General features: G+C 39.9%; 1 protein-coding gene across 1 annotated transcript; it reads right to left on the reverse strand.

Moving 5' to 3' along the window:
- Nucleotides 1-594: 594 nt before the first annotated feature.
- LOC139576382 (heat shock protein beta-8-like) lies at nucleotides 595-21,956 on the reverse strand. Its single transcript, XM_071402466.1, has 3 exons — nucleotides 21,006-21,956; nucleotides 14,651-14,714; nucleotides 595-1,796 (listed from the first exon to the last, which is right to left on the reverse strand). The coding sequence occupies exons 1-3, from the start codon at nucleotides 21,400-21,402 to the stop codon at nucleotides 1,631-1,633; spliced, it is 627 nt and encodes a 208-aa protein (XP_071258567.1). The 5' UTR covers nucleotides 21,403-21,956; the 3' UTR covers nucleotides 595-1,630.
- Between the last annotated feature and the right edge of the window lie 1,241 nt (nucleotides 21,957-23,197).

Below are 23,197 nucleotides of genomic sequence, written 5' to 3' on the forward strand. Positions count from 1 at the left end.
ACCTTTTCTAGATGGTTGATTATCACATCCACACAGTAATTGTTTACCTACCATGAGTACATAGGAACATGGATTCTTTATCGTGGCGTTTCATGGTTTAGACATGTTTCATGATACATATTATCATACAGTAACCTATGTTTGTACAACCGGGCAGCATTAAAGTCACTGCATGGTCAATCCGATGTCTGCATTGGCCGTGCAGCATTTACGGTGATATGGCCTCTGTAGAAGTCAGGACAGTCGTACTTCTTGCGATTTGCGGACCAGCGCAGAGCTGTTAAGTAATGCAGTTGTGAAGGAAGTTGTCAAGGAAGTGAGTTTGTGTTTACGCAGGACCTCCCCTGTATCAATCAATCCTTTGTCTACGTCCCAAATGGCACCCAACTTCCTTTAAAGTGCACTACTTTTTACCAGAGCCCTATGGACCATAAGTAGTGCACTATAAAAGGGAATAGAGTACCATTTGAGATGCACACTTACACTAAGCTGTTACCCAATTACTGTTGTTGGGCACTGTTGGGCAGACATCTTGGAATCTGGCCCATACTGTACATGGCAGACAGAACAAAACACACAGATGTGAACACACACTGGGATTGATGGGAGGTTTTATTGCATAAACAAATACAAAGACATGGGGGAAAGGAGGAGAGAGAGGGATGGAGGAGATGAGGGAGGGCAGAGGAAGGAGAGGGGGGAGGGAGTAGAGAAGTCTAGCAAAAATGCATTCCCTTTGCACCAAGAACGAACACAGCGTCATCATTACATGTACAAATAGAAAAATGCAACGAACATCCGTTTGTATGACCTCTAGGTAGGGTAATCATGGCACTCAAATAGATGTGTCTATGGGTTGGCACGTACTGTTAAGTGCAATGTATTTACAGACAGTAGGCCTACATTAGGGTAGAATACAGTTTCAACACACACGTACAGTAGGTTACACACTATAATGATGGGAATATCCCTTTCATTAAGTCTTCCCACTCAGAAAATTAAGCCATATGGGATAACTTTATTTGATTATCGATTTGAATGTGCTTCTTTCAAATACACATTTAACATAATATGGTGTATATGAAGCATCCTGTCAAAAGACGTTTTCATCACAAATGGGATACGGATAGAAAACCAAGGCATCACAGGATGATCCAGACAGAATGGGCCCCAGCTTGCTTCTAGGCTGCTCAGTTTAGGATCTGGAGTCAGTTCAGTATTGCATCTGGGACTGGATGGATACTGTATATAGCAACTCTACTGTGAGACATTAGGATTGATTTAGTTTGTGACTTTTAATTAAATCTGTGACAGATCCAAGTAGCCTTCGCTGCCAAGAGATACACAAACACCATGTTATTATTATATATTTTAGGGGAGTGATTGAGTGATTACTTAACACTCAAAAAGAAAATCAGAGTGCTTCTTTGGGACCATATTCAGTGCACTACTTAATAGTGAATAGGGTGCCATTTCGGACCCACCCCAACAACATAACGCAGAAGGTCTCGATGGCTTTGAACCTGTGTTAGCCCTTTCTCTACTCTGCTGGATGCTCTATTATGTCCCGAGGGGGGCCCGGGTGAGCCTGTGTCTCCCCAGGGGAGAGAGCTCGGTCCTGGGCTTCAACCTAGACCATGGTGGCCTCCTGGCTCTGGCTGGCCTCTTCCATCTCTCCCTGAGGACCTTCGTTACTGAAGAGGTAGTAGGGAGGGCTCTGCCGTGCCTCGATGATCAACACACCCTCTGGCGACAAGGAGGCGAAGACCGTCAGAGGGTCCACGTCGATTGGAATCCTGAGAGGGAGAGAAAGAACATTTGAGAGACTTGTACATACAACTTTAAGCTTGAGGGTCTTGAAAAAGTTGGTAACTACAAAGACAGAGAGAACTGGTGTGGAAGGAAAAGCAAAACATTGTGTACACAACTGTGCTTGGAGGTTTTAAAAACTTTGCAACCTTTTCTGAATTACCTCAGCAGTACTGCAACTACTGTTTGCTGCTAACAAATGGATTTGATTGACATCTTGTCGATACCCATAACAGCCTCCAGTTATAAACAGAGGATTTAACACAATCCGTAAGTAGAAACCTTGGCTCCAGATTAAATTAATGTTGAAAGCATTTTTTTTTCTTCTTTGGCCAACGCTCATTTTTCAGGTTTTCATTAAAATGTTCTGGCTGCCGTCATCATCGCAGCGCCGTGAGGGAGAAAAAAATGGAGAAAAAAGAGACATACTCGCTCCAGGTGCAGGATTGAGAAATGAGGGCTGATTCCAATTATTAAAAATGGCTGTCTGATGCAAAGTTTATTATCACCTGAAATTTCCATTTGCATACTTTTCTAATCAGCTCATCTCAACAGCCAGACAGACAGGTAACAGCCAATTTCCCTCTCCCTTTTCCCCCTTGGTTTTTGAACTAGTTTATGACTAAATTAGCATAAATGGCTTCCTCATAAATGTGTTTTGAGAGAGAGGGAAAGAGGGAGAGAGAAAGAGACAGGGACAGAGTGACAGACAGAGAAAAATAGTTTAGAGAGAGAGTGAGATATCATTACCTCCTGTCAAAATGTTTATGAGGATTCTGGAGGATTTTATTTTATTTTATTACAATCCCCATTAGCCGACGCCAATGGCGACAGCTAGTCTTATTGATGGGGTCCGACACATAATGGAAAATACATCACAGACAAAATACTTTAAAAATGTACATACATTTAAAAACATTAACATGTAGTGTGCATGTGTGTTTGCATCTATCAGTTACACATGTCAGTACATACAGTACATGAGATGGATGGCAGTTCCATGCAATCATGGCTCTGTATAATACTGTACATTTCCTTGAATTTGTTCTGGACCTGGGGACTGTGAAAAGACCCCTGGTGGCATGTCTGGTGGGGTAAGTGTGTGTGTCAGTGCTGTGTGTAAGTTGACCATGCAAACAATTTGGAATTTCCAACACAAATGTTTCTTATAAAAAGAAGAAGTGATGCAGTCAGTCTTTCCTCAACTCTTAGCCAAGAGAGCGTGGAATGCATATTATTGATATTAGCCCTCTGATTACAATGAAGAGCAAAACGTGCCACTCAGTTCTGGGCCAGCTGCAGCGTAACTAGGTTATTTGTAGCACTTGGTCATATGACAGGACAATAATCAAGATAGGATAAAACTAGAGCCTGCAGGAATTGCTTTGTTGAGTGTGGTGTCAAAAAAGCAGAGAATCTCTTATCATGGACAGACCTCTCCCCATCTTTACAAACATTGAATCCATATATTTTGACAATGACAGTTTATAGGCTACCCAATAAGGTACAACCAAGGAATGTAGTCTCCTCAACTTGCTCAACAGCCACACCATTCATTAGCAGATTCAGCTGAGGTCTAGAACTTAGGGAATGATTTGTACCAAATACAATGCTTTCAGTTTTAGAGATGTTCAGTACCAGTTTATTATAGGCTACCCATTCTAGGGTTGCAGTGATTTCACTAGCTGTGGTTGCTGACGTGTAGAGGGTTGAATCATCAGCATACATGGACACACAGGCTTTGTTTAATGCCAGTGGCAGGTCATTGGTAAAAATAGAAAATAGTAGAGGGCCAAGAGAGAAGGATGGAGAGAGGAGGACTGGTATGATTGGACCAATATGAGATAAACAGACAGAGATTGCTTCTGAAATTGCATCCTATTCACGGCCCATAGGGCTCTGGTCAGAAGTAGTACACTTTATAGGAAATAGGGTGCCATTTTGGACAAACGACTAATATGTTTGGATCAATATGAGATAAACAAACAGAGATTTAAAGATTACCTTGGTTGCTAGATAGGATATATCCTTGGAGTATATAGCCCAGACAGAAGCATATGGCTCTGGGTAAAGTTAGAGGTCTTGTGTTCTCTGCTATCAATTCCTAACAAATGTCAGCATGGGATTAACCTTTGCTGAGTTTTATCTGGTCTAATCTGGTTTATGACACTGTAGTAGCACATGTTATATAATACTTCATAAGCATGATCTAAACATACATTCTCTTCCTTATTTTAAATACATTGAGTGTACGAAACAGTAAAGATGCAGTATGCAGAAATCGCTCCACCATTTCCTGGTTGCTAAAATTCTAATAGTGCGCCAAATTTCAGTTTATGTGAAAAAACAAGCAAATATAGTGTAGAGAATCATTGTACCATCTAAATAGCCGTGAAATATATTTTCTACAGCCAAAAATATTGTATTTTAGCTGTTTAAAGCTGGTGTACAAAACTGAAAGTAAAACAAAACAAAACTTGAGAACGGGAAGCATAGAAATAGGTCACAGAACATATCTACCGCTTCTTAGACTTGCTTTTAATGAGAACTATTTAGGTTAAAGAGGGATTTTAAGCCTTGAGACAATTGAGACATGGATTGTGTATGTGTGCCATGACAAACAATTTAAGTTCCTTTGAATGGAGTACGATAGTAGGTGCCAGGCACACTGGTTCGAGTTAAGATCTGCAATACACACACAGAGAGAGAGAGAGAGAGAGAGAGAGACAGAGAGAGAGAGAGAGACAGAGACAGAGAGACAGAGAGAGAGAGACAGAGAGAGACAGAGAGAGAGAGAGAGAGAGAGAGAGAGAGAGAGAGAGAGAGAGAGAGAGAGAGAGAGAGAGAGAAAGAGAGAGAGAGAGAGACCCCAGACAGACTGGTCTCTGGTCTTTGTCAAGCAGCTTGGCCATATAAAGCTCTCTGTCCGTCGCTGGAGTTTCCATATGAGCTGCCAAGTGTTCCTATGCTTAAATAAACAACACCCTTACAAAAGAAACACATGAAAAAAATCACATATGATAAAAAGATGGTTTTCAGACACATGTGTGACCCTTTAAGGAAGCTACACGTCACTACTTCAGAGGAGAGGCATTTGAACATATTTAAAAATATTTATTTTGGCCAGAAATGCCTTCTGGAAAATGTAAACTTTCATGTGCCTTAATAACAAAGGTGTATTCCATCTGTAAATACGAATAAAATTGTTACATTATGAGCCTAGTTGGTTAAGCCACGGAAAAAGTCAGGAACCTTCCCGCTAGCCATGATTGCCTGAGATAATGGATGGGCTGGACATGCCGGGAGATGAGTTTGCATTGGTCTGCCATGTAGCTCGCTTCTGTCTATAACGTGAGCTGCTCAGTATGTGTTGATTATCCTTTCAAACACGGCTTTTTTGAAAGATATAACATTAGCCATCGAAAATTACAAACGTTTTGCTACTTTTCTCAACAACATTGATGCCCTGAATTTAGCAGGCGCTATCGACAGATCAGTTGGAAAGAGTTATGATAGGCTACTTTCTGCACATGCCACGGTCAGTGTGAACCGGAGTGACTTGACACAATACTGGCCAAACAAGATGTAGCTACAAACAGAGTTACATGGTTCCAGTCTGCCGTAAACTGTTCATCCATTTATATGGGTAAGAGTCTAGCTACATTTTCATATATTATAAGTTTCTAATTTAGTCAGAAAGTAATCTTCATTGCAAGTTAAAGCGTACTGTTCGCTAGCTAGTGAACGATAGCTTGCTGGCTCGTTACGTGTATGATCTGTGTAGTAATATTATTCAAAGCATAAAACTATATGCATTGCTTGTAATAGCCTAATGTTAGCTAGCTAGCTAACATTGAACATAGTTGGTTAGCTTTAGCTACCTGCATATTTATACTACCGCTATGAAGTTCAGTTTTACTTCTTATGGCTGCAGGGGCAGTATTAAGTAGTTTGGATGAAAGGTGCCCAGAGGTGCCCAGAGTAAACTGCCTGCTCCTCAGTCCCAGTTGTTAATATATGCATATTATTATTAGTATTGGATAGAAAACACTCTGAAGTTTCTAAAACTGTTTGAATGATGTCTGTGAGTATAACATAACTCATATGGCAGGCAAAAACCTGAGAAGAAATCCAAACAGGAAGTGGGAAATCTGAGGTTGGTCAATTTTCAACTCATCGCCTATCGAACACACAGTGGGATATGGGTCAGTTTGCACTTCCTATGACTTCCACTAGATGTCAACAGTCTGTAGAACCGTGTCTGATGCGTCTACTGTGAAGTGGGGCCGAAGGAGACGGGAATGAGTAAGGTCTACCATGACCTGACCATGCTCTGACCATGTGCGTTCACATGAGAGGGAGCTCTGTTCCATCGCACTTCTGAAGACAATGGAATTCTCCGGTTGGAACTTTATTGAAGATTTATGTTAAAAACATCCTAAAGATTGATTCAATACATCGTTTGACATGTTTCTACTGACTGTTATGGAACTTTTTGACATTTTGTCTGCTTTTAGTGAACGCACTTCCTGACTTTGGATTTGTTTACACCAAACACGCTAACAAAAATAGCGATTTGGACAAAAATGATGGACATTACCGAACAAAACAAACATTTCTTGTGGAAGTGGGAGTCCTGGGAGAGCATTTCGACGAAGGTCAGCAAAGGTAAGTGAAGATTTATAATGCTATTTATAACTTTTGTTGACTCCACAATTTGGCAGGTAACTGTATGGCTTCCTTTTGTGGCTGAACGCTGTTCTCAGATTATTGAATATTGTGCTTTTGCCGTAAAGCTTTTTGAAATCTGACACAGCGGTTGCATTAAAACAAGTGTATCTTTAATTCTATGTAAAACATGTATATTTCATCAAAGTTTATGATGAGTATTTATGTTATTTGATGTGGCTCTCTGCAATTTCTCCGGATATTTTGGAGGCATTTCTGAACATGGCGCCAATGTAAACTGAGGTTTTTGGATATAAATATAAACTTTATCGAACAAAACATACAGTATATGTATTGTGTAACATGAAGTCCTATGAGTGTCATTTGATGAAGATCATCAAAGGTTAGTGATTAATTTTATCTCTGTTTCTGTTTTTTGTGACTCCTGTCTTTGGCTGGAAAAATGGCTGTGTTTTTCTGTGATTTTGCGGTGACCTAACATAATCGTTTGTGGTGCTTTCGCTGTAAAGCCTTTTTGAAATCGGACACTGTGGTGGGATTAACAAGAAGTGTATCTTTAAAATGGTGTGAAATACTTGTATGCTTGAGGAATTTTAATTATAAGATTTCTGTTGTTTTAATTTGGCGCCCTGCACTTTCACTGGCTGTTGTCATATCGATCCCGTTAACGGGATTGCAGCCATAAGAAGTTTTAATATGAGTTGAGATTATGCCAGTTCATTGTTTAGCTAAACAAAAAGACTCCACTTCACCAAATGATTACAAGACCCATCAAGTCAGCCAGGTGTGTCTGGGGGTGATTACAGCCATCTATTGTATTTCATGAACATGTGTACATGTCTAGACAATAGTGACCCATCCACTGAGCTGGCTGGGGGATGATTATAGCATTTCTTTCACATGACCCATCAATTTAGACAAATGTGTCTGGGTAAGCGTCATCTAATAATTATCTGGACACTTTCTGTTTTTGATATCGCTACTATGCAAATATGCAAGTAACCATTTCACTGTACCATTTACACCTTCTTTATTCTGTATTTAATTAAATTTTATTTGAGTGTGTGTTTACCAGATACGGTAATGTGAAGAACATGACCTGCACTGCAGTCAGATTAGGATATAGGCCAAGGACAATAAAATATATTTTTATCTGGAATCTTTCCTTATTGTAGGCTACTACTTTTGTTGTTTACTACACTACTCGCTCTGTTTAGCACATGGCCTCACATGTGAATCTTTAAAGAGATGGGTTGGGGCTTAGGCTAAAGAGGGTGTGAATGATGCTGAATGAGTGTAGACAAAGAAGAACCCTCCAGTAGGTGTACCAAAAATCTTCAAGGGCCATTTTCTCAAAAGTGGGGTGACAAGTTTATCAACTTTCAAAGCAGAATTACTTTCCCATTGTTCCTCAACTGCAGTGTATGTACCATTTTCTATGGTCTCTACTTTTATCCAATGTAAAAAACACAATTACAAATTTTGCTACATAGGACTGAATTCACGTGAAACAAATTAATGATTTAATATTTGTTGTTGTAAAAAAAAAATACGAGTCAGACACGTGGTTTTGGGACACGTGCGAAGTTTCACGTACATTTTTCAGGTTTTTCCATTGTGAATTTTTTTTTTGCCCACATGTGACATTCTTTTTCATATGTTTATTCTTCACCACTTCCAGCTCCCATCCAGAGACTGACCTGGACTGACCCTGCTTCTGTAGTTTCAGAGGCAAAACAGCAGTGAGAAGCAGGGTGCTATGTTGTTGAAATGAATGTGCCAAAACTTGCAACTGGAGAAAAGGCAGCGAAAGCAAAGGCCAGCGTAACATAACCAAAGATAGGAAGAATTGCGGTGGTTCATTTAATCGTGTTATCGTTCAAAAAATGGAAAAAATGAAATAAATGGAGGCTGGACCTAGAGTCCAGCCTCCATTTCATTATCATAACCCCTCTACAGTCTCTCTACCGTCTTTACACATAACTGACAATTGCCTGTCCGAGTCTGAGGAAGCCAGAGAGCAAGGGGAAAGAGTGGCATATCAAGGGGAAATAGATACCACAGACATACTCAAGTGTGGAAAGTTAGAAATGAATGAAGACCCCATAATAAATCATCCCAGGCTTCAAGGCTTCAAGGCTCCAATTCACAGTCCCCTGTTTTAGGGAGCCAAATGCAGCAAGTCTCTCTGACAAAGTCAAATCACTCAGCCGGCTTATTACGTGACACACCCGACTGCATAATCGTATCTGTCCGGCTGGGGATTTTATTCACCTCTGGCTACATAGCTTTTTATCTCTCCCATTGATTCTGTATGGCTGCCCAAACTGTCCAATATGCTTGTTTTCGGGTGAGAGGCAGTGAAACAGGGCTTGCGGGAAGAGAGAGACAGGAGGTAAAGTGACAATGACAATCCACCCACAGCCCTGAATAACAAACCAAATAGCTAGCACAGAGAGAGACCTTCACAGAAAAACACATAGGAATTACATTCCAGAGAAAGAGACACAGATAGACATTGAGTATTTGTTTCTTGAATAGCCAGCCTGGTCTCAAAGACGTATCATACAATCCACACACAGCCCCGAATAACAAACCAAATAGCTAGCATAGAGAGAGACCTTCACAGAAAAACACATAGGAATACAATGAGTATTTATTTTTTAGAATAGTGTCGTAGCATTTGCTGTCACCTCTTGACGCTAGGGGTCAGATTTTTTATTAAATGTTTTAAAATAACGTTCCCAAGGTGAATGGACTATTTCTCAGGTCCAGATTGTAGAATATGCATATAATTTACAGATTAGGATAGAAAACACTCCAAAGTTTCCAAAACTGTCAAAATATTGTCTGTGTGTATAACAAAACTAATTCGGCAGGCGAAACCCTGAGAAAATCTAACCCGGAAGTGATATTTTTTTTTTTTTATCTGTGTTTCCTGGCCTGTCTTTCTTCCATTTAAAGGGTTATCAACCATATTCCTTTTCCAATGGCTTCCTCAGGCTGTGACCAGGCTTTAGACATAGTTTCAGGCTTTTATTTTGAAAAATGAGCGAGATTTTTCAAAAGTAGTCAAGTTTCCTCAGATTAGTTCCTGCACACGAGAGGGTAGTGCTCCATTTTCCTTTTCTCTCTTATTGAGTAGGTTACGGTCCGGTTTAAATATTATCGATTATGTTTGTTAAAAACAACCTGAGGATTGATTATAAAAAACATTTGACATGTTTCTACGGATACTTTTTGTAATTTTCGTCGAACGGAACGAGGCTTTGGTTTTCTGAACATAACGCGCAACCCAAATGGCGTTTTTTGTTATAAAAGTAATATTTATCGAACAAAAAGAACATTTGTTGTGTAACTGGGAGTCTCGTGAGTGCAAACATCCGAAGATTATCAAAGGTAAGTGATTCATTTTATTGCTTTTCTGACTTTCGTGACCAAGCTAACCAAGCTAATATAAGGCTAACTGTTCTAGCATTGATTGATACACTCACAAAAGCTTAGATTGCTTTCGTTGCAAAGCATATTTTCAAAATCTGACACGATAGGTGGATTAACAACAAGCTAAACTGTGTTTTGGTATATTTCACTTGTGATTGCATGATTATAAATATTTTTAGTAATATTTTTGAATCTGATACGTTTGGGAATTTTCTCCTGCCTTTCAGGACCGGAACGAGGCTGTAGTTTTCTGAACATAACGTGCAACCCAAATGGCGTTTTTTTGTTATAAAATTAATATTTATCGAACAAAAAGAACATTTGTTGTGTAACTGGGAGTCTCGTGAGTGCAAACATCCGAAGATTATCAAAGGTAAGTGATTCATTTTATTGCTTTTCTGACTTTCGTGACCATGCTAATTATGGGCTAGCTGTTCTAGCATTGATTGATACACTCACAAAAGCTTGGTTTTCTTTCTCTGTAAAGCATATTTTCAAAATCTGACACGATAGGTGGATTAACAACAAGCTAAGCTGTGTTTTGGTATATTTCACTTGTGATTGCATGATTATAAATATTTTAGTAGTAATAATAGTAGTAATAATATTAATAATTAGTAATAATAATAGTAGTAATATTTTGCGCCCTGCAATTCAGCGGTTGTTTAGGAAAATGATCCCGTAAAAGGGATCCGTAGCGCAGAGAAGTTAAATTTGTAGACTGTTATATTATCAAATCAATTCTCGTTGTGTAATTATTCTGTGATTAAACGAATCATGGAATGATAATTAACCAGGAAGTCGGGGCACCTATGGAAAATGTTGTTTATAGAGTTACAATTTTCAGAATATAACTCTTCAGATAATTTATTATCTTATCGATTACAGTCTTCTATTAATGTATTATTACCTCATCAGTCTCATTCCTGAATGTGGCAAACCCTTGGATATCTGCACGAACCCTAGCATCATAAATCATGAATCAGTTATATATAAATTGGCTTAATTATTTATTTACTAAATAACTAATCAATCACAGAACTACATAAACACACACACAGTAGGTCGTACATTGGTTACTAACATGACACAAAGAAAAGTCCCTAGTGGACGAAACCGATATGACAGCTTGGTAGACAAAGGAAAGGGGTGGGGACAGCTCAAGAGCGGGAAATTCAGAGTTGATAACTACACTCATGGAAATGCTAATACTTTGAACATGAACCGCCGCCCATTCGAAAAGAAATTGCAATTGACATATTTATTAGTTTATGCCTTTGTTGTCCCTCTCTGTGATTGCTGGTCCGTCTGCTGGATAATAGTTAATCAGAGAGTCTCTGGTTGCGTTCCCCCAGAGATCAAAGTCTTTCGTAGTTGTAGCTTGTTATAATGCATACGTCAGAGTGCCATTCGGTCGTTCGACCGGTTGCGTTTACCAGACTAAAGTACTTAAACAGCTGCAGCCTGAATATTTATTCTTTAGTTTGTAGATTTCTTAGCCATTTCTACGTGGGAATGATCTCCACGTTCTCTGGTCTTGTCCTTTGGTAGAGTTGCCAACCATTTCAACATGAGGCGACAGCTTCCATGTTTTCTGGTCTAATGTCAATTTTGGCACCGGTGGCTTTATACAGGAGTAGAAAAGGGGGCATTCCATGACACCGTGTAATGTCTGTGCTCACGGGGGCGTGGCCACTGACTGATCATAAGTTACTATGAAAAACAATTCTCATTTAGAAGACTAAGATCACATTGTTATCTTTCCAAAAGTATTCGTATGCTTAATAATTTATTTTATACAACATCAGATGTAAACCCCATAATTGAGAAGTGTATACAAACAAAGAAGCAGTCATGTGTGTCTCCTGTCCTTCATGAGGTCACCAAATGAAACAAACTCGACATGACTGTTCCTTAAGTGTCCATGGACCACCCCAACTGCTTGGAATACAGAAATACTGTTCAATTATTCAACTTTTTGATGTCCAAGTGTCTCTCTGTGTTCCACAGTCACATTCCAATCTCGATACTACAGAGCCCAGAAGCAGAGTATTTTACGACCGCCATAAAGCGGCCCCCTCCACCTCTGCGGGAGAGAGAGGGCGCTGTGGAGCGGACCGACTGTAACCTGATCCTTCAGATCTTCACAGGAGAGTTATGACAAAAGCCAGCCTGGTCTCAAAGACTAGACGTAACATAGTAAACAAAAATATGGGACACTCAAATGAGTATGATATGTTATGTTTGGTATGGTTAAATAAGACAGAAGGTTACTTAAGGCAACAACTAAAGTAGGGTGGTTGGTCGGGGTGGATGGGTAGGTGTATAACGCGAATGTCTAGAAACCCAAATAATGCGTGTTCAAATCTCATCACAGGCAACTTTAGCATTTTAGATAATTTGCTACTTTGCAACTACATAGAATATTAGCAAAATCCTCCCCTAACCCTTTAACCTAACTCCTAGCCCTTAACCTTAACCCTAACCTTAACCCCAACGCCTAGCCTAGCTACTGTAAGCCACCTTGCTAACGTTAACTTTAGCCACCCAGCTAACGTTAGCCACAACAAATTGGAATTCATAACATATCATACATATTGCAAATTTGTAACATATTGTATAGGTTGCAATTCATAACATATCATACGAATTGTAATTCGTAACATATCTTATGAATTATAATTCGTAACATATCATACGAAACTAATGATGGACACCCACAAATGAATAATACAATTCCAAACGCAACATATCATACTCATTTAAGTATCCCAGATTTTCGTTTACTATGCTACGTCTACCCCAGGTTGGAATAACATAAGTAGTTAACCTTGTTGATGCACTATACCTTTACCACAGAAGAGTCAGAGAAAAATCCTAAATAGTTAATGATTTGTATGCACTCCTCTCTCTAAGATCCTATGCTAGAAAGACCACAATAAGTTAAGAAATAAAGGCACAAGCAGCCGTGTTATATCATGAACATAGTCACTGCTAAAAATTGTTGTAAGGGTGGCAGGTAGCATAGTGGTTAACATGTTGGGCCAGAAACAAAAATGTTGCTGGTTTGAATACCTGAGCTGACGAGGTGATTTTTTTTTTAATTTGCTCTAGGGGTGGCCTACTACTACGGCTGATCCTATAAAACAACACATTTCACTGCACCTATCCGGTGAATGTGACAATACAATACTTTTTATGGGGGGGGGGCGTGGCTGGGCTCCGACGCACAGCAGAATTTTATATTCTGCAAGGAATAACAAGCTCTAGGGCTTGATTTAATCCGTAGAGCTGAAGATCCGCAGTATAGCGCAAAATAAATACATTGGCAGTGTTTCCGCGTTTGCGGAGATTGCATTCATGGTAAATGCTGCATATGTTGGCTCAATCGGAAATTACCTAGAAATTACAATCGCGGATCTTCAGCGCTACAGATTGACTCAAGCCCCTAGTATTTTTCACTAATAACAATAGATTAGATTAGTTAGGCAATACAGGAATGTCTCCTCTCTCTCTCCACTGAGGGTAGCCTACTGTACTCTACAGCCAGAGGATTTCTGTATTGAGGACAGTTATTTATATACCCACTATTCTATCTCTAAGTCTGTCTCTTGCTTTGGGTTTCGCTTAGCTGGAGAATGATGTGTGTGTGTGTGTGTGTGTGTGTGTGTGTGTGTGTGTGTGTGTGTGTGTGTGTGTGTGTGTGTGTGTGTGTGTGTGTGTGTGTGTGTGATCTGAGGGATTACAATTACAAGACTTGGTGATATGAAGAGAGAGAGTAGTGCTGGTGCCGGTGCAGACTAGCTGCCTACTAATTAGCCAAGAATAAATTAATAACATTGAAGTGACGCCACCTCCACCGTGCCTGTAAGACAGTGGCTGTATCCCAAATGGCACCATATCCCCTACTTTTGACCAGGGCACATAGGGGTCTGGTCAAAAGTAGTGGAGTATGTAGGGAAAGGGTGCCATTTGATAGGTAGCCAGTGCTCCCATACTTGTGATTAGCACCACTGTTTGATGTTCCATAGTCCTAATTAACAGGGGCATGGCCGTATGGAAACTTCTGTGCCCTAGCTGCCTTGGGTTACTGGGCCATTTAGCTGGCATTTTGATATGAGATCATATGACAGTAGATGTTTGAAATGTCTGATGGATTACCTGTGGGGAGACAGTAACTAATCCTAATCCTATTTATTAGGGTCCCTACAAAAGCAGCAGTTACTCTTCCTGGGGTCCACATGAAATTTGACATAATACATAGTACAGGACATTATTAGTCAAGGACTGAACTACATACATTTAAAACGTCACACATAGCCTACATATCAGTTCATACACACAATATCTAGGTCTAATACATAGTACAGTGCAAATTACCAATGAAGATATATAAAATGGCTGTGTCTCTTCACAGTCCCCATTGTGCAGTAAGGTGTTCCTTTATCCGTTTTTTTATTTGGTTATATTGGATCGTATCAAAATAGATGTTTGAAATATCTGATAGATTCCCTGTGGGGAGGCTAAAGGTTGTTGTTTTGCTCATCGAGGAACGAGTGACAACTTTGAAATGGGATCATATGATGTGTTTGAAATGTTTAATTACCTGTGAGATATGGACGCTACGCAAAGTAATCCTAAGGGAGTATGTGTTTATTGGTTGTTGTTGTTGCTGTTGGTATCATCGTTGCATGTGGCTATGGATACTTACTGTATCTTCTTTGTGAAATTCTTTGTCACTATACCTCCTTCCTCTTGCTTCTCTTCATGTTTCCCTGTGGAAAAAACAACATGAAATCCAATGAGCAGAGCTCAATAACCCTAACCAATAATACATTGTCAAATGGTGTAACCTCTGTTGCTTGGTCATTATCAGGTCAAGGAGGAAGATAAGACCCTGAACATATCTCTGTTACTAGACACAGAAAACAGACCAATAGACTAAACATCACTTCATATATATACAGTTGAAGTCGGAAGTTTATATACACTTAGGTTGGAGTCATGAAAACTAGTTTTTCAACCACTCCACAAATTTCATGTTAACAAACTATAGTTTTGGCAAGTCGGTTAGGACATCTACTTTGTGCATGACACAGGTCATTTTTCCAACAATTGTTTACAGACAGTTTATTTCACTGTATCTCAATTCCAGTGGGTCAGAAGTTTACATACACTAAGTTGACTGTGCCTTTAAACAGTGTGGAAAATTCCAGAAAATTATGTCATGGTTTTAGAAGCTTCTGATAGGCTAATTGACATAATTTGAGTCAATTGGAGGTGTACCTGTGGATGTATTTCAAGGCATACCTTCAAACTCAGTGCCTCTTTGCTTGACATCATGGGAAAATCAAAAGAAATCAGCCAAGTCCAAGAAAAATTGTAGACCTCCACAAGTCTGGTTCATCCTTGGGAGCAATTTCCAAACGCCTGAAGGTACCACGTTTATCTGTACAAACAATAGTACGCAGGTCTAAACACCATGGGACCACGCAGCCGTCATAACGCTTAGGAAGGAGACGCGTTCTGTCTCCTAGAAGCCACTGCTCCAAAACCACCATAAAAAAGCCAGACTACGGTTTGCAACTGCACATGGGGACAAAGGTCGTACTTTTTTGGAGAAATGTCCTCTGGTCTGATGAAACAAAAATAGAACTGTTTGGCCATAATGACCATCGTTATGTTTGGAGAAAAAAGGGGGAGGCTTGCAAGCCGAAGAACACCATCCCAACCGTGAAGCACGGGGGTGGCAGCATCATGTTGTGGGGGTGCTTTGCTGCAGGAGGGACTGGTGCACTTCACAAAATAGATGGCATCATGAGGAAGCAAAATTATGTGGATATATTGAAGCAACATCTCAAGACATCAGTCAGGAAGTTAAAGCTTGGTGGCAAATGGGTCTTCCAAATGGACAATGACCCCAAGCATACTTCCAAAGTTGTGGCAAAATGGCTCAAGGACAACAAAGTCAAGATACTAGAGTGGACGTCACAAAGCCCTGACCTCAATCCTATAGAAGATTTGTGGGCAGAACTGAAAAAGCTTGTGCGAGCAAGGAGGCCTACAAACCTGACTCAGTTACACCTGCTCTGTCAGGAGGAATGGGCCAAAATTCACCCAACTTATTGTGGGAAGCTTGTGGGAGGCTACCCAAAAACGTGTGACCCAAGTTAAACAATTTAAAGGCAATACTACCAAATACTAATTGAGTGTATGTAAACTTCTGACCCACTGGGAATGTGATGAAAGAAATAAAAGCTGAAATAAATCATTCTCTCTACTATTATTCTGACATTTCACATTCTTAAAATAAAGTGGTGATCCTAACTGATGTAAGCCAGGGAATTTTTTACTAGGATTAAATGTCAAGAATTGTGAAAAACTGAGTTTATATTTATTTGGCTAAGGTGAATGTAAACTTATATTTTTGTTTCATCAGACCAGAGGACATTTCTCTAAAAAGTACAATCTTTGTCCCCATGTGCAATTGCAAACCGTAGTCTGGTTTTTCATGACGGTTTTGGAGCAGTGGCTTCTTCCTTGCTGAGCGGACTTTCAGGTTATGTCGATACAGGACTCGTTTTACTGTAGAAATAGATACTTTTGTACCTGTTTCCGCCAGCATCTTCACAAGGTCCACGCTGTTTAAAGGCACAGTCAACTTAGTGTATGTAAACTTCTGACCCTCTGGAATTGTGATACAGTGAACTATAAGTGAAATAATCTGTCTGTAAACAATTGTTGGAAAAATTACTTGTGTCATGCACAAAGTAGATGTCCTAACCGACTTGCTATCCTGTCACGGCCAATGAAAGAAGTGGACCAAGGTGCACCGTTGTGAGCGTACATTTCTCTTTTTATTTAAAATGTTGCCAACAAAACAACAAACGAAAAAACAACCGTGAAGCTTACAGGGCAAAGTGCCACTAACAAAGATAACTACCCACACTGAAAGGAGGAAAAAAGGGCTACCTAAGTATGATTCCCAATCAGAGACAACGATAGACAGCTGTCCCTGATTGAGAACCATACCCGGCCAAAACATAGAAATAAAGAAACATAGAAAACAAAACATAGAATGCCCACCCCAAATCACACCAAACCAACTAGAGACATAAAAAGGCTCTCTAAGGTCAGGGCGTGACATATCCGTATCGTTTTTATGACATAATAGACAGCTTCTGATAAGTGGGTCTGGGTGTTGAAATCCAAACCCTTGCAATAATTGGCAAAAATATTTCTCAAATATTTTTCTAAAGACGTTTATAGCAGTATCATTATCTAATTCCCAGGATTATGGACTGATGTAAACACAGCGTACATACATAGTCGTGTCCCTGGTGTAAGGGTGGGTCATATATTCATAGGAATGATGACGAAAGACACCATTCCATCTCCTCCCATCTTAACCCTGCTTCTTCTCAAAGTATGACCTCACCAACCCAAACACATATATTCCTGACAAACAGAGAGAGTGAGATAAAAAGATAGATCTGGAAAGCCCCAGAATGAAGGCTTCATCTTAATAAAGTTCTGTTTATGACTTCTGTCTGTGCAGCTGCTCTACATGCTAAATGTCAGTGTAGCAGCCGCTGCCCTCCACCCCTCTGCTCGGTCCCGCCCAGCTATGTGCAACGCTATACCCCTGCAGTGTGAGCTCTGGTCTGGAGAGAATAAAAACACAACCACAGGCTTTCTCTCAGTCTCCCAGAACCTCTCACCCTCCCTCAGTCCCTTGTGGTACAGATGTCACATTCCAAACTGCCCTGGCAACACACCCAGACCTTAATTGCAAATATACAGTAGGCTACACCCATTAATTAAACATAGTTTTTGCTGCAGCCTCAAGGACACACTGCTTTGGACAGCTTAGAAACTATGATGAGGCAAAACCCTGTTCAGCCAATGTTAGGTTAACTTTTGCTTTGTACAAACTGTGACATGAGAGAAAGCCCGGAGAGGCCACGTCAACCCTGGCTTGAACATGCTTGTGACACGCCCACACAGGCAGACTTTTAGAACGAGGTCACTGAGGCAGGCAGGCAAAGCCGCGGAGATAGGCAGCTAGCTGACTAAATGACCCAACTGGCATGCCAACAATGTGTTTATAAAAAGCTTGTATAGGGCCTAGTATCTTCTCTCTGTAGCCTACACTACCCTCTACTTCCCTCAGACCTTGCCTAGGTGCTGGTTATCCCTGGCATTCTTCAGTTGTTCCCTAAATATTTAGTCTACTCTCTAAAGAAGCCATGGAGAGCTTGAAATATTGTTTACGCTTATTTGTCTATACAATCAGGACCTGGTTATACATAACAAACTCAAAGATTATATGGATGCCCTGGACAGGAGGTTAATATAGCCCTTAAAAGTATTAGGTTCAACAATCAGGGCAGTTCTGTTCTGTAAATCAGTTCAGGGCATGGTAACAAAACAAACTCTAAAATTACTGGTATATGAATTGGCTAAATACTGAAGGGATGTAGTTAGCCATCAATGCGTAGAAATTGAATAATACTTCCAGAACCTAGCTGTTTCATGTTTTTGGTTCCTAGAATCAGGGTATGGTAGTACAACAATCTTATGATTTAATAAATACTGAAGGGTCTAGTCAGCTATCACCAGGCAGAATAATAGTTCCAGAACATTCTCTCTCCAGTGTTAAACACTAACAGTAGTGTGTTGCTTATCTTCTTGTGGACAGATACTGTTGTCATGGGCCTTCCTCACTTAAATCTATATCTGGCGCATTGGTGAGTGATTCTGAAGGAATCTAAACAGGTGCCGAGGCTTGATGAACTGGTCTAGCAAACTGCAAGTCATGGGTCCTACTGCCCATACTGTAGGGCAGGATATCATAACATCCCTTGATATGAGCTGATATGAGCTGGCTATGTGAATCATTTATGTAAATATTTAAAATATGAATATAACTATTTTGTCAATAATGTCTATTGTGTTACTTTATCTATTGTGGTACTTTACCCAGCTAGAACACAACATTCTGATAATCATATGTTTATAAGAGTTGGTGAAAGCGTGGTTTTCCTATGGTACTTTTGCATACAACCTTCTCACAACTTTCTGGGAATTGTGCAGGATAATTGCTTGGCTTTGGAACATTCTTAGCACATTTAAGGAACTTGACAAAAATGTTTTATTTTCTTGGTACTGTATTTCAATACTTTAACAGACCGTTTCATAAAACTTCAAACATGGTTACATTGTATTTAAATGTGGGTAATGTTCTCGGAATGTTTTCCAACTGGTTTGCCATTGGGAATGTTCTCAAATAGTTCAGAGAACGTTAAGAAACAACATTCTTCTGTGTGAATTTCAGTACTTCAGCATAACTTTTCCTACAGGTTTTCTCATGGTTCCATTTAAAGTCATGTTCTCAAATTGTTCCAAGAACGTTAAGAAACAATGTTCTTCTGTGGGAATTTCAGAAATGTAAAAACATACGTTAAGTTCTCAGAATGTGAAGAAAATGTTCCATAAAAACCAGAAGAAAATGTTGGTAGCGTTCAGAGAACGTTCTAAAAAATATTATTTAAAAACCTATACATTCCATTCAGCATCAACAAAACTCATCAACAAAACTGTCTCCTCTATCTTGTTAAGTGTGCTCAGGTGTGTTGGCCGCACCCACTAATTAGCCACACCTGATCTTAATGAGTGCTTGTTTCCTTTGAAATGGAGTCTGTTTGAATAGACAAGAAATAACATTGTATGCATAAAAAAACATGGCATGCTAGCTCTATCCTGGTGGCACAGTGGAGTAACTCCGTGGTTGCGGTCCAAACACTTAAAAAACACACCCTATCCCCTCAGCCCTCAAATTAAGTGGACACTTCTGATGACGTATCATGACGTCTGACAAGTATACACTTGCAGGGCAAGGGGGCGAGGGAGGAAGGAATGATTTTTAAATTGACCACCCTTTGCCGGAAATTCGTCACTCATTCATCCTGGGATGATTGTGTTTTCAGCCACCGGTAGCTTGCAGGTGCTTTATATGCGCTACAGTCAATTATGAGTGCATGTCTACTCATTAAATATATAGTTATTAATATACACCTACTGTATGATAGTTAGCACATTAATTAGCTAACTAACGTTAGCCTGCCTAGCTGGATCTTCTGAAGAAGGAAAATGTTTTATTTCTACAATTTCCAAAAGAAAAACATATTTACTTTTTATGAGACGTGTTTGTGCCATCATGTGCATTAGTAGCACAATTTCTAAATTATTTGCATTCGTGTTTACTTACACGTGTATGTTGACTTCTCCATTGATGTATTTTTAAAGTTTTTGCGGACTTTTCTTAGCGGATGTACAATCGTAACAAATTTAATTATGGGGAGTTTCAGGCCCGGAGTGAACATAATTGTACACTCGCAAAGCCGACTAAAAACAAGGGCTGAGGCGCTTACGGTGCAAACTTCCCTTGCTTGGCTAATCATTTGGACCACCCTCCAAGATGACGACGGGGATTCCCCCAAGGGCATAAGGCAAGGGTAAGTGGACGAGGGTGTGTCTTTTAAGTGTTTGGAACGCAACCCATGGATAGAGAACAGAAGATTATAGGTACTGGTGTCACAATAAAAAATAAATGTATTTGCATTAATTTCCATGTGTCCTATCTCTGCTTGGAGTTCACAAAAGTTTACACAAAATAAGCTAGCAGTGTTATTGAGTGGATTTTTTTACAAAGTTATTCAAAAACCTCCAAATAACCTATCATTTCGGTTCTCAGGGCGTTAATAAAATCTCCCAGGAAAACTTTCAAGGAACCAGAGTAAAACGTTCTCAGAACCGTAGAACAAATGTTAACTTGGTCAGGAAAGTATGGCTTCTTTCCCACAACCAATGTGAAACCAAAAACACGTTTCCACAATTTCCAAGGAACTAAATGTGCTAGCTGGGTACAACTTAAAACGAAAATAACATTGTTAGTGTTTCTTATTTATCCTCCAAGCAATTCTGGTGGTATTAGTTGGGTTAGTTTGGATTTGTAAAGGCAATATTAGTAACTTTTGTTATTTAAGTTTCGAAGATTTCCTCACCTGACACTTCTACAAACCCATCTTTGGTTTTGACATTAAGTTCCTCTGGGTTAAAGCTGTGGACGTTCACACACACTTTCCATGGCTCTCCCGGTGTTTGGGTCGGAGAGCTGCGGGGGGACTCGCTGTATCTCGTGCAATACACCGGCGTCTGCCCAGTCGATGTGCGCGTTGGCTGAAACCCAGTGCGCAGAGTGCCAGTAAACGGTGCGGAAAGCCGCGTGCTGAGCCGGCTAGGCCGAGCCCAGCCGGGCCAGTCCATTGACAAGTCTTCGGGGAAAGGGGACATCCCAAAGTCATCGTCCATAAATCGGGAGGCGAGAGACGGACTCTCTCTGAAAGGATCTCGGGGGACCCTCTGCCTACTTCCAAGAGTGTAGAAGTCTCCTTCTGCCATGTTTACCGGTCGTTGTCCCAAAGAAGAAAAGTAAGAAAAAATGTTTACCCTTTCCAAGTTTACTCTCCCCAAGCTGACAGCTCTGCGAATTCTATAAATATTGAGTAGTCTATGAGAAAGAAAAAGTTGTTAATTTGATAATTTCCTGTGTTGGGCTCATGACAGTTACGGATTGGATCACCAAAAATAACGGTTTCAACCCAAGGACATTGAATTATAACTACCCCTCCAGTTAGTATCCTAGAAGTTTAATACCCTCTATGAGTTGAACTGACATTATGCCGATTGGTCAACCGTTTTATATGGCTACCTTCTCCCTGACGGTGAATGTGCACAGTGGTGCCTCTGGGCGCAACCGGTCGCGACGCAACAGTTGACCACAGAAGACCCTCCCTCTCCGTCCAAGTTTAGCCATTAGCTGGTGTGTTACTTGTCCAACAAATTCTTGTCTGTTGAAATGATCGCTCCCCGGTGACTCATCTTTTTAATAGAAAATAACGCATGGCTTCAAGCGTGCCTGAGGGGGAGAGGCGAAGGGAGGGAAAGGGAGAGACGCGGAGGAGAGCAAGGGGAAAACACGCTGATGTCACTATACGGATAAAACGAATTGCTAATGAGTCAAATTCGTCAGTATGTAAATTACATGTATTTGCGGTATCTTTGTATCTGGCCCAACAGTAAAGAAACAGTAAGCAACTACTATCGTCCTACATCATAGTTAAGCTTTTTTTGTATAGGTTTTGAAACAATTAAGATGGCAAGTAAACCCTGTAGGTTATGAATTAAATACAGTTTTATTTAGGATTTTACATGCATTTTACAGACTTACAAGATAGAGGAAGGGGAGGCATACGGGTTTATTTAAGGTTTAAAGGAAGGACAATACAATTTCAGCTGACACATTACAACAAGTCAAGCTCGCACTGACACCAGCGGGAAAACGCATCCTGGCTCTCAGTCTTGCATTATCGTTCTTTCACATGGAAAATTAAAGAATGAATGCACATTATTTAACACTAAAATCAGAGAGCTTACAGATGAGTTGACAACAATGAGGCAAAGTATTTACAGTAGGAGAGAAACCATACCGTACCAGTGCATCATTTTGCATTGATCATTTGAATGACTATTCCACAAATTCTGAATGAATTATGCCACATCCCTCATATAATGAATCTATACAGTGCAGATGCATATTTACACCACAGTAATAATTCATATTCATTTGTACAGTGTACATACTGTACATCATGGAATGGTATATCAGGGCAAAAGGGGAGAGTGGTTCACCTCAAAATAGTGCTCAGCAAATAGTGTGTTTTTTTTATAGGTCGGTTCAGTTTTTGAAAAATAATCATGTTTTTGTTTTTATACAATAAATGCATTATGTGGGTCCAGGTAGACCTGGAACCCAAAAGCATTCTACCTGGAACCAAAAAGTGTTCCGCCTGAAACCAAAAAGGATTCTACCTGGAACCAAAAAGGATTCTACCTGGAACCAAAAAGGGTTCTTCAAAGGGTTATGCCAAAGAACCCTTTAAGGTTCTAGATAGGACCTTTCTTTTCAAAAAGTGTACTAAAAACAAATATGTAATTTACACAAGCAAAATATTTTATTTAAGTAAAGTAATGTGAATAAATGATGGCTAGAGCCCAATAAAGGATAGTAATGGTTCTCGTATGGGGACAACCAAACAGCCCTTTTGGAACCCCTTTTTCTAAGATTGTATGATGATGACTTCATTATATCATTAATAAAACCCCAATGATGGTAGTGACCCCAATCAATTAGAAT

The sequence above is a fragment of the Salvelinus alpinus genome, chromosome 5 (genome assembly GCF_045679555.1).
Source record: "Salvelinus alpinus chromosome 5, SLU_Salpinus.1, whole genome shotgun sequence".
NCBI lineage: Eukaryota > Metazoa > Chordata > Actinopteri > Salmoniformes > Salmonidae > Salvelinus > Salvelinus alpinus.

What these genes read in the sequence shown, in the direction of transcription:
- LOC139576382 (XM_071402466.1), bottom strand. Translation starts at nt 21,402, where the DNA reads ATGGCAGAAGGAGACTTCTACACTCTTGGAAGTAGGCAGAGGGTCCCC. An exon ending in TGGGTTTGTAGAAGTGTCAG is followed by an intron (nt 14,715 to 21,005) that starts GTGAGGAAATCT and finishes TTTTTTCCACAG; the next exon opens with GGAAACATGAAGAGAAGCAA. An exon ending in AATTTCACAAAGAAGATACA is followed by an intron (nt 1,797 to 14,650) that starts GTAAGTATCCAT and finishes TCTCCCTCTCAG; the next exon opens with GATTCCAATCGACGTGGACC.